The 12081-nt window shown below is 44.7% G+C and overlaps 1 protein-coding gene across 1 annotated transcript in view; it reads right to left on the reverse strand.

The window, feature by feature from the left end:
* SPATA7 (spermatogenesis associated 7) overlaps positions 1–12081 on the reverse strand; it is a 517137-nt gene that overhangs the window by 82767 nt on the left and 422289 nt on the right. The window contains exon 11 of the mRNA XM_085627838.1: positions 7–21. Coding sequence (XP_085483964.1) covers positions 7–21 — 15 coding nt within the window. The remainder of the gene's footprint in view (positions 1–6; positions 22–12081) is intronic.

Consider the following 12081-nt stretch of genomic DNA (forward strand, 5'->3'; position numbering starts at 1 on the left):
AGATATTTCACTTCTTCTTCCCTGTAATGAGAACACAAAGGTAACGTTAAAGCGCACTTTGTAAGGTCAGAGTTTAACTGCTTATCAGAGATTGCATCAGTACTAGGGATTGCTTCCATTCTAAAATTATAAAAACACTACCTGCTAAAACATTTTCCAAAATGAGCTGAGCTCTCTCATAACCAGAAGAACCTTGATCCAGCATCCTTCCAACTTAGTTTAAATTCTTTTCTTCTCATTCTTGACACATGTCAACGGTAATATGAGACTGTGGCAGCACTGGAACCCCTGGGAATGGGGATCTGTACGACCTGTGGCCAGTACCAACGTTAGGGACCTGTGGCAACACAGGGGATCAGTGCCCCCAGTTACCAACAACATTAGAGGCTTGATTATGAGTTCAGGCTTTATATATCACCCCTAATAAATAAGAATACCACGGGGTACACTAATAATGGGGTGCGATAAATAACACCTATTACAAGTTTATGAGGAATAACATGCGGATTTTGCGGTTTAACGCACGAAAATGTGCATCATACTGAAAATAACGTATGCCAGTAATATGACCGCGGAACCTCCGACACACCACACAATTTAACACTTGCACATTAAGTGTGAAGGCGGTCACCTAATCCGATGGTTTGCATCATCCTTCCATCAGCATGCGTCAAACTCAATAGCCCCCTTAAAGCAGCACTGATAGGACGATCTGGGTCGAGCTCTCTCTGATACAGAATGGACAGCCGCATTGGAAGGCCCAAAACACGTCCCCCACAATCAGAGTTTTCGCCAAATTCAGTATTTTATCTTACACCGAGCATACCTCACCCCAGCCCAGATTACAAAAGTAATTTCAACACATGGACTGGACCTGCCTAGATGTCACTTAACCAATGCAGTACCTCACCCCGGCCCAGATTAATAAGTACTTTCACCACATGGACTGAGCCTGCCCTAGATGTCACTTAAACAATGCAAGACTACTTCACATGCTATGGCAATGCCCTGCCCTCGGAGAGTACTGGCTTGACGTGGCGGCCACCCTGGCCCGCTGCACAGAACGCGACATCCTTTTCCAATGGGAGGTCTATATCTCACACCTCTTCAAGCGGGGAAGGAAGAATCGGGTCACCTCCGGATTCCTAGAATTGGGCCTAATTACCGTTAAACGCCTAATCACTAAGCGGTGGAAACCGCTGGTGGCCCCACATGTATTAGCTTGGCGCCGCTCTTTACTTAACTGGGCCAGGGCTCAGGGCGTCGCCCTGCAAAGGGAGGACCTGCTGGGCCTCCGCAGATTTCCACTAGCCAATAGCTGGGTGCTATTGTAGCAGATCTGCAGAAACTAGAGGGCAGGGGTCCAGACAGTTACAATGTCATAATTTGGGAATGCTTCTAAGTATGTATGTCCTCGGTAATAGTTCTAGGGCAGATTTCTGCCTTATTTGGTCAGCTAGCTAGCTCATGGATGCTCAACATCTTGTACACACGGATAGGTATCTGATGCAGTGCATCACAGCAGCATGTCACTGGTGGTTAATCCCTCCCCTCTTTCAACTTGCTTTGTCCTCATTCTGTTGAACCCTACTCCCATTGTTCAAATCTGTGACATAACATGATTGGATTGTCTGCATTACGCGTACCACATGGCAATACCCAAGTCACCATTGTTAAGGACAAGCAGCCCTCCAATGTACGATCTTTGATTTTCCCTTGCATGACATTTTGTATGCTTAATGGACCTCAATACCAAAGGGTCGCTATTGTGGATATATTGTGGATACTATTATATTTCTACTCTTATTGCTCAGTATGACATTTCAATAAACAGATTAAAACAAAAAAAATACTGAAAATAAGGCATGTCTATCCCCTGTTAAATTTCGGCCTAAATTTAATAAAGGTTGAGTTATTTAATGCATCGGTCAAATTTCAGATGAGTTAAATACCTTCAAACTCGTAATTCCGCCCTATGCATTAATAAGGGTTAAGGTAGGGGTCCGAAAATTACGAGCAACTCGTAATCAGGCCCTAGGGGTCTGTAGCTGTATTAGACATATGTCAAAGTGTGAGGGATCTTGAACACCAAACGGGTGTTTGCTGGTGCGTATCTACCGCAGAGAGCTAGGATCTGGATCATCAGGAGAAAGGAACATCTGCAGCAGCACTAGTGTCCTATGGAAATATTAGAGGCAGCACTAGGGATCCGTACAGCATTAGACATATATAAATGCACAAATCAATCATGTAGGAGCACAAGGGATGTGCAGCTTTGTTAACAGGTGACAAAGGGGTGCGACCTTTGCTGATACACACTGGTTGCTGGTATTCACGTCTGTCTAACGGAGTATGCACTTTTAACCGTCTCACATATTTCAATACCAGTCGTTCGTAGCTGATAAGTGCTGTGAGAGGAATACAACTGCAAGATCCCTTGTTTCACTTACAGCGACAAGGAAAGCAGTGTCACCAGCTGCGGTTCTATGCTCAAGGCCACCAGCACACATTCTTGTTAGTAATTTACAAAATTCTGCCAGCTGTATCTGCTGAAAAGGTCCACAAATCAGCCTATATGGCCTTAGGCACCAGTATTCATGGAACGAGTGTTCTCGCAACATGTTTGTTCACTACAGGCTATCAAAAAAAGTCATTCGATTTTGATTAATGTCACAATGTGCTGTTTAAACAGACCCAGGATGGCAGGGCTTAAGGTTCTGCATGTCTACTATGCACTTATCTTTGAGGCCGACAATACATGAGTTAGTGGTACAAAACGTTTAAATCTGAGTGCTCCACTGGTATGGGCCATGATCAGAGCACAAGGTCAGAACCCACCCATCCACTGTCAAGTGAGGCATTTAACCCCACCTTCAGAGTATTTGGATATATGTGCAGATGTAATGCTTGGCATGAACAGGCACCTGAACGTACTATATCAATCGTAGCTTACCGGGCGATGCACTCCCTTTAATGATTGACATTCACCTATACAGTGTCCATCTGTCCTTAAACAGACCTCTGATTCTACCATCCAACACTAGTCCTAGTGCAATGGGATCAGCGTACTGCACCACCCTGGGCTCACCCAATGGACAAACAATAGCGTCTCCGGTAGTGGCCACCTAAGCCTAAATACCAATAGTTTTCTATTATAAGCTGGAGGATGGGCGAGTTGAACGATCGCTGCTAGCAGTGCCATGATCTGAAGGCCACAGGTTTGTATCCCAGCAAGGCAGACTTGGCCTTCCAAAGTAAATATGAGGACACCCTGATACTGATAACAGTTCCCAGGGCAGGGAAAACACAACAGTCTAAAGAAATCCCTAGGAAACTACCTGATTGTATCACAATGTTTGATATATTACTATGAAGGCCAAGTGTACACAAAAGATAAAATATACAAACTTTATTTTAGCAAAATAACTATAAAAACAATGATATTCAATGTCTGAAATAATACATGACTAATTTAATTCAGATATTGAAACCTCTATCTTCACGCGCGTAGACTCGATTTCATAAAGATTCATCGATAATTCAAGCCACTATATTTCTTCTCAAACTGAAAAGATTATTTGTCAGATTCTGAATTTCACATTTTTTGCTGTACTGTTTGAAAATAATGACGAATGCCAGTACACAGCTTGAACCCTGAAGATAGAGGTTTCACTATTTGTTCAAGTTGAATTAAATCCATGCAGTGATTCTACTTAGTATGCCACCTTTAGGTTATCAAATCTTATATCAGACTACTGACTGCATGTATTGATGAATGTTCGCTGTGATTTATTGTGTTTTTAATTAGTTATGTATTATTACAGACATTGAATATCATTGTTTTTATAGTTATTTTGCCACAATAAGGTTTGTATTTTTAATCTTTTGTGTACACTTGGACTTCATAGTAATATTGAAGGCTCACTCTCCCAAGTGGGCTTCAATACCTTTAAGATTACTTTTCCCCTAACCTTACTAAAAACGCCGCCAAGAAATTCAAACACAACATAATCAAAAAACACCCGGAACTAATTATATCAGATACTTATTTCTGTATTTCTAATGGCAACATCCTGAACGACCTAATCTTCACGAACAGAAGAGCTCAATGGAGTAAAACCCTCATATCTTTTTTTCAGGTCAAACAGATAAGGAAAACACCTCATGGTTTTAGTCTTTCCGTTACCTCCTCTCCAACCTTCAAAGCTGATCTCACCATTACCATTTACAACAACGGGATCGTCCTCACTCAATCATCGGATCGAAATCTAGAGCAGTTCGACAAACTCTTTATGAAGATCAAAAACTCTTTGGCTAATAATTCAATCTCTTTGCGACAAGATCCAGTGCTAGCAACCACAAGGGTACCCTAAATTGTTGTTCCCATTTCATCTTCTGATACACCTCCCTCCTCGCCCACTAACCGTCATTCGGCCCTACCGGGTGGCGGATTGAATGCTCCACCCATTTCGCAGCCAGTAACCCTCTCACCATTACCAACCTCTTTACCAATGCATCCTGGAACACCACAAGTCCTCAGTGACCAACTCCCCCCTCTGGAACCTCTCGCTACCGCCCATGACCCCACGGGGACACAACAACGATACCCTTCCTCCTCGCCAGATCTCCACGCACAACCTCTACCTTTCTCCCAGCACTGAGACTTGGTGGCACGCCTGGACGATCTATCCCTCCAACTGCACCTTCTCACCCTTGAACTTCATGATTTGAAAGCCCTCTCACTGGAACATCTCCCTTTGTTAAGCTCCCTCCTCTCTCATCAGAATCTGCCCAGTGCCCCTGCCAATGCTAGCATTAGAGCTCGCCTTGACCAAATCTCGCCCCTCACTATATCTAAAACAGTACCCCTACCTAACACACCCATCCGCCCCAGAAGATCGATTTCCTATCTCGCTCCTAATGATATCGATGACTTACTCAACTCTTACTCGCTTATCCTAGACACCAACAAGATTCCTACGGGGCTTATTCAAGCCATTCACACTAACCCGAACAGAGAACCCCTCCCTCAACCTTACAGTCATAAACAATGACGACCTCTTGAGAGTGAACATCATACAGGCTCCTCCCCCATACACTGACACAACTTAATTGCGTACTACTCAACTGCAGGTCAGCCAACAAACACGCCTCTGATATCTTCGACCTCATCCAACATAATGAGATAGACATCATCATCCTCACTGAAACTTGGCTCAATCCATCTTCCACTCCTATCCTAGACCTCCTAGTGCCCCCTACCCATGACATAACTCGTCTAGACAGAGCTTTGAAGCTGGGAGGTGGCATAGTCTGTATACATCGGAGCACACTCGAGGTCTCCCTCTCTGAGTCTTCTATGCCATCATCATGTGAATACCTTTGTCTCAACTCTCCAGTAACAACCGCCTGGTGTGCAAACTACACACATTCTATCACTCCCCTGGGGACAACTTCCCCTTCATTGAACAATTAATGGAAATCTTCTCTGGCGATGCTGATTCCTTTCTGTCCCACATCTACCTCGGTGATTTCAACCTTCACTGATCTAACCCTAATGACCAAGCGGTAACATGCCTCAAATCTTTCTTGAGTGATCACGAGCTGATTCAACATTGTGCCCAGCCAACCCCTAATAAAGGAGAAATTCTGGACCTTATCATCACCAAAGGACACACCATCACAATGGATACCATCACCCCTTGCGATTGGTCCGACCACCACAGCATCTTCTTCCATATTAACATTGTGGTGTCTCTAAGGAAGGGTCAACCAATGAAATCGAACATTTGGAAAAGGGACCTCAGGGATATCAACACAGCTGATCTTGCAAACCAATGTAAATCTGCCCTCTCTTCCCTAGTTGACATGTCTGAGGCTCACATACTCACTGATTTCTACAACTCTACCATCTCTAGCATCATGGATTCCATTGTTCCACTCCAACAAAAAAATACCTCATCATAAATATCCAAACCATGGTTCAACGGCAACCTAAACTCTGAATGTCGCAACCATAGGACAATCAAACGATCCTGGAGATTGAATCCAAAAATCCTTAGATCAGTAAGGAGCTCCTATAACAAACAAATCAAGAGAGCTAAGGCGGATTATTTCAGATCCCAACTCAATCAAGCCGCATATCGCCCCAAAACACGTTTTCAACTGGATAAACAACAATCGGTTGAAGCACCAAACCGCTCTGACTCTGAAGTCAGCCCTCCCTCATGTGAGGGTCTGGCTGCCTTCTTCACTGAGAAATCTAGGCTCATCAATATTGATTTGGAGACCAGGCGGTCTCTACTGCTATCAAATGGGCCTGCGCCCGCCCCCCCGGCCCTATTAGACAAGTTTGAACCAATGAGTATGGGCATCAAGAACAATGCCTTCTGGAACACCTTTACCACCCTCAGTGAAAGAGACATTAATAAGGTTCTACAGAGTATTAACCCATCGAATCACTTCAGTGACCCGCTGCCACCTTCCATCTTCAAAGAAATCAAAGATGTCATCTCTCCCATCTGGACAAAGATTGTCAACGCGTCTGTCACAAGGAACGAAACCGGAGTACCTAAAGCAGCACAGGTAACACCTATTCTAAAAAAAAACTACAGCAGACAGCACTGACCTCAACAACTTCTGCCCTATCTCTAACATCCCCACACTAGCCAAACTCCTAGAAAAATGTGTCCAATCGCAACTCTGTGCTCACATTGAAAATTTCAATCTCCTGGACCAACATCAATCTGGCTTTCGCAGTGGGCACAGCACCAAATCGTCTCTCACTCACGTTATGGATGACATTTTTAAAATGCTCGACCAAAATGAATCATGCCTCCTTATCCTCCTGGACCTTTCCTCTGCGTTTGATACTGTTAATCACGACAACCTCCTATTCATTCTAGAGCATAGGATGGGCCTATCTGGTACGGTGTTGCAATGGTTCTAGTCATTCCTCCATCACCGATCCCAAAGAGTGAAGGCGAACCACTCTCTCTCCCATCCATCACCAGTATCCATGGGGGCCCCCAAGAGTCCGCCCTATCTTCCATACTCTTCAACCTGTTCTTGGAACCATTAGCTAATGCTCTAAATTCCATGGACATTCTCTTCCATATGTATGAGGATGACACCCAACTTTATCTGAAAGTCTCCTCCCCCGACAACATCATTTCACTCAACACTACCCTTTTGACTACTCAAAACTGGTTAATTGAGAACCACCTCCTGCTCAACACTTCCAAAACAGAATTCTTTCTCATTTCTCCTCCGAATCACACTCCTAAATTAGACCTCTGGATGAACCACCGCACCGCCTTCAACTGCACCCACCTCATTATTGACTCAGCTTAATCTCTCGGAATCACCCTGGACAAGCACTTGAACATGAAGACTCATATTAGCAATGTTTGTAAGGGAGCTAACCACCTGATGAGGACACTCAGGAATCTCAAACCTTTCATCCCACAAGCTGACTTCAAGCAAGTGGTCCAAGTGCAGGTTTTGACGAGGCTAGACTATGGCAGTGCTACGCTCTGTGGTCTCCCCAAATATACCTTGGCCCCACTAAGGGCTTCATTGAATGCGGTGGCCAGATTAGTCACGGGTACCAAAAGAAATGTGCACATCTCCCCAGTCTAAAACTCACTAAACTGGACCCCCTACGAAGCAAGAATAGAGCTAAAGATTGCCTGCTTATCACACAAAGCCCTCCATTTCAAACCCCCCAGTTATCTAGCGCAAACGCTAGAGCTATCAGGAGGGGGTAGACCCTCTAGCAGTGCTAACTCCCTCCTCCTGAAACCTCAGATCTTTCGCAAAAGGAGAACGGGTCACAGAACTTTCTTCGGCTCTGCTCCGAAGATCTGGAACTCTCCCCCACCAGAAATACGGAGACTCTCCTTCAAGGGCACTTTCAAAGTGGAAGTAAAAAGATTCCTTATGAACAAGTTCCTACCTTAATAGGGTGCTGAATTACATTGGATTTACACCTTTAAGCCCTGCACTGGATGTTATTCTTGTTTTTTTTTCTCCCTTCTTGATTCATCTGTTCCCCTCCTTGTTCGCCACGTATCAGTTGTTATCTTACTCTTTGTCGACCCCTTCATTTGTATCCGGTCTTGTGCTGTGAGTTCTATTTTGATATGTACTCTGTTTGGTATCCCGATTTGACTCATGTACTGCAACCTTTACCTTCCTGTCCCTCCAATTGTAAAGCGCTCTGATATCCCTTGGGATCATGTTCGCGCTATATAAAACTTTATAAAATAAAAGAAATTGTCATGGTAAAGAATGGCATTCGGTAAAGGCTGAAAGCCTTGCACTGTAGGGGTGCGATGACCATTGTATGCCACCAAGGAGAAAGACAGGAGGGGCCACCGAGGAGAAATACTACTGTGTAGTACGGGCCGAAGCCTTTTGCGACCCAGTGCAGCAACCCCATATGCCAGGAGGGGCTACTGCTGAAAACTTTGCCGTGTTGATCGGGCCGGAGCCCATGAACAGCATGAAAGTGGTGACCTGTAGTTCACCGGAAACAACAAGGACAGCAACTGGTTTGACCCCTGTTGGATGAGAGAGAACGCTGATGGAGCATGTAACCCGAGTGGAACCAGGAACAAGATCCTCATAACGTGTGAACACTTACCCGTCAGGAGAGAGCAGCAGAAAACCTCTGATCGCTGCAAGAGCATGACCACGAGGGAGGGAGCCTCGGTCTACTGAGTGCAGCTGCAGAGTCTGCATGCGAGCGATTCACCTGGCTTGAAGTTAAGCTGCTGCCATAGCACTGCAGGACTCTCAATGCTTCCCTTCTGCTTTTGCGGGTTAGACTTCATTTGGGACTTACGGCCCTGGGGAAACTTACTGCCAAAATTACTAAAGACTTTAAATCAGAGTCGTAGTGAACTATTGAGACTCGGCCTACTAATGGGGCATACCCTAGATGTTACTAGTAGTGAATGGGGAATAACCACGATTGCTAACCTGAGGAGTGAGTGCGACACAAAGAGAGACACTAGAGCCCCAACCTCAGGGCAAGACTGTGTAATTGTGTGTGTATGCTGTATTCTTCCTTTGTGTGGTAACAGTAGAAATAAATTACGTCTCTTTTGTTACAAAAGTATTTGGTTGAACAATGATTTATTACTGCTGCATTTTGAGTTGTGAGCCCATATTCACTTCTCTGTATACACGCCTCCCCCACAAAGGAGTCTTGGACTGCTCGGACCATGCAATTCTGAGAGTCAAGTACAGGATTTGTACTTGGCCCAGTTCCTCAGGATCCATAGTAAGTGAGGCCCTGGGACATCAGGAGTAAAAAGCCTCCAATCTCATGGTTGGACCCAGTAGCCTATATGTGCCATGTGGCCCTCTGAACAGGGTTCTAACTAAATGAGTGCAAGTCTTGGCAAAAAGACCCCATATACAAAATCAACCAAAATGTCTGGAATGGCTTACCTTACAGAAACAATACATTTAACATAGCTTTATGGCGCAGTCACTATAAATCCTATAATTGTACCCTTTACAAATAAAATCCATAAAACAAAAGCCAAGCTGAAATAAACTCCAAAATAAAGCAATTTAATATATGGGTCCCTAGTGAGGCAATAACTTAGATCAAACTGGCATGTCTCACTTACAAGAAGTTACATCTTAACCCACTCTCACACTTTAAGGACCTACTCAAAATCTTTGGCGGCAAAGATCTACAAAGCTAGGATAGATAGAGTCTTTCTGCACAGTTCTGGATTTGGAACCTCCCATGTTCATAATCATTTTCAGGGGCTGCCACCACTTTCTGGAACTATCTTCCTAGCGACCTCAGATTGAACGTCAACTTGTTGTCCTCCTTTTATAGCTAAAGCTAAAGAATTACATCTTCAAATTATGTCCTCCCATAGCCTCCTACCATTGAACCTCTAGAAATCCAACATGCAAAACAAACAACAAGGCACAGAAAATAGGGTTAGTGTGCCCGCTATAGAGATGTGCATAAGATGAAGCTGCATATCACAAATTCCGATCCTTGCATGGTTGAGTCAGCCTTTTAGTTTTAAAAGGCCCCCTGCATGAGTATTATTCAGCTGCAAAATAGTGCTATAAATATAAACAAGCATTATCAAAGCTAATAGGTCTGGTGCTGGCCTGACAGCACTTTGGCTCTGTCAATGCCAGTTTTGTTTTGGCATGGTTTTTGCAAAACTAGATTATGAAGAAAACTTTCAGGCCCTCATCAATCTAAATATATAAATAAGAGAAAATGGATAAACATAAAAATAGGTTTTTGTCTCAATAATCAAACATTGCACAGTAGTCCCTGGCAGTAAAGGCAACTAAGTTGTGTATGGATGTGCTCCTGGTTAAACGGAAGAATGTCATCCCTTACGCTGAATTCAGCCAATGGCTGAATTTTGTAGACTCATTGCCCCATGCTGTATGCTGTAGAGGATCAAATCAAAATGAGAGTGGCACAGTAACAGACCTTTGAATGCAGAGGGCTGACTGAAACCCCCAACAAGTACAATCAGCATATTATTTTAGTAAAATCAAAGGGCTTTGACTAACGCCAGACCTAGAAATGTATGGATTCCCATGTGCATGCTACAAAGCATTTGCTCTGGGCTCTTTTATTGTTGCCAATGCTCCAGAGACCGCAGTTTATTAACTACCATCACATTCATCATCGCCCAACACATCTGTTCTTTGGATTCTCGTACTGACTGATCGTTATAGGTGGCTCCTTAAAGAAGCGCCTTGAGATAAAAAAAAAATAGCTCCAGATCGAGCACAATGCACAAATCAACAAGACAGACAGCATCCAAAATAAAACGTGTCTAGCATAGCAGGAGGCTCATCGACAGTTTTGTGTGCAGTCAGTGTTCCATTTCATTATACTCAGTTTAAAATTATTTAATTTGAGATTGGCTAGATTAACTTTATTGTGTTCTGCTGAAATTGCATTTAATTCTTGCAATTAATCTCTATAGCCACCCACACACATTCACTTACTTTTACTTTTTTTGTTTTCATGCTAGACGTCCTAGATGATGAAATTCACATTCCAATATACACTATTTGGAATAGCTAAGCATCTATGAGGCCCTTTAGCCTTCGCATGTGTTATTTGGACAGATATCTGTGCACCCCTAAGGAGCAGCCAGACCTGTACAAAGGTGAAAGGGGCATTCAAATAGTGTATGGTTGAAATGAGTGACTGGATGGCCGGCACCTGGTCAAGCATAACGTCAGTAAACCAGAGCTAAAAGTACTCATGGTGGTGCATGCAACGCTGTCACTTGAACCCTGACATTTTGCCCTTCCGTCACATGCTGATGCCCCACAGTTCAATCAATCAGGTGTTTGTTAAGGGCAACTACTCACCCGTAAGGGTTTCAAGACGCTGGGGGGTCGCAGGTTCCAGTCCAGCAAGGAAGGGGTCTGTTGAAGAGCTAGGTTTTGAGGTTTCTTGCGAAGATGGGGAGCGATGTTGCCTGTCTGAAGTGGAGAGTAAGGTCGTTCCAGGCTCTGGCCGCGCGGAAGGAGAAGGAGCGGCCCCCCGATCTGGTCTTTCTGGTGCGGGGGACCACGGCGTAGGAGAGCTGGGCTGATCATAGGGTCCTTTGGGGTGCGTGGAATTTGAGTTGGCTGTTCAGGTATGCTGGTCCGGTGTCGTGGATGGCCTTGTGAGTGTGGGTTAGCATCTTGAAAGTGACTCTAGCTTCGAAGGGGAGCCAGTAGAGTGTGCGCAGGTGCTGGGAGATGTGGCAGTGTCTTGGCAGGTTGAGGACCAGTCTTGCGGCGGCGTTTTGGATGTTCTTGCGGGTGAGGTTTTTGTTTACTCCGGCATAGAGTGCGTTGCCGTAGTCGAGACTGCTGGTGACCAGGGCGTGAGGGACGGTCTTTCTGTGTTCGAGGGGTATCCATTTGAAGGTCTTACGTAGGAGGCGGAGGGTGTGGAAGGAGGAGGACGAGACGGAGTTGATCTGGCGGTCCATTTTGAGCTCCGAGTCCAGGATGATTCCCAGGTTGCGTGCGTGGTCCGTGGGGGTGGGCGGGCGGGCTTCTGAGGGCGGGGGG

Source organism: Triturus cristatus, chromosome 9, assembly GCF_964204655.1.
Source record: "Triturus cristatus chromosome 9, aTriCri1.1, whole genome shotgun sequence".
Taxonomy (NCBI): Eukaryota; Metazoa; Chordata; class Amphibia; order Caudata; family Salamandridae; genus Triturus; species Triturus cristatus.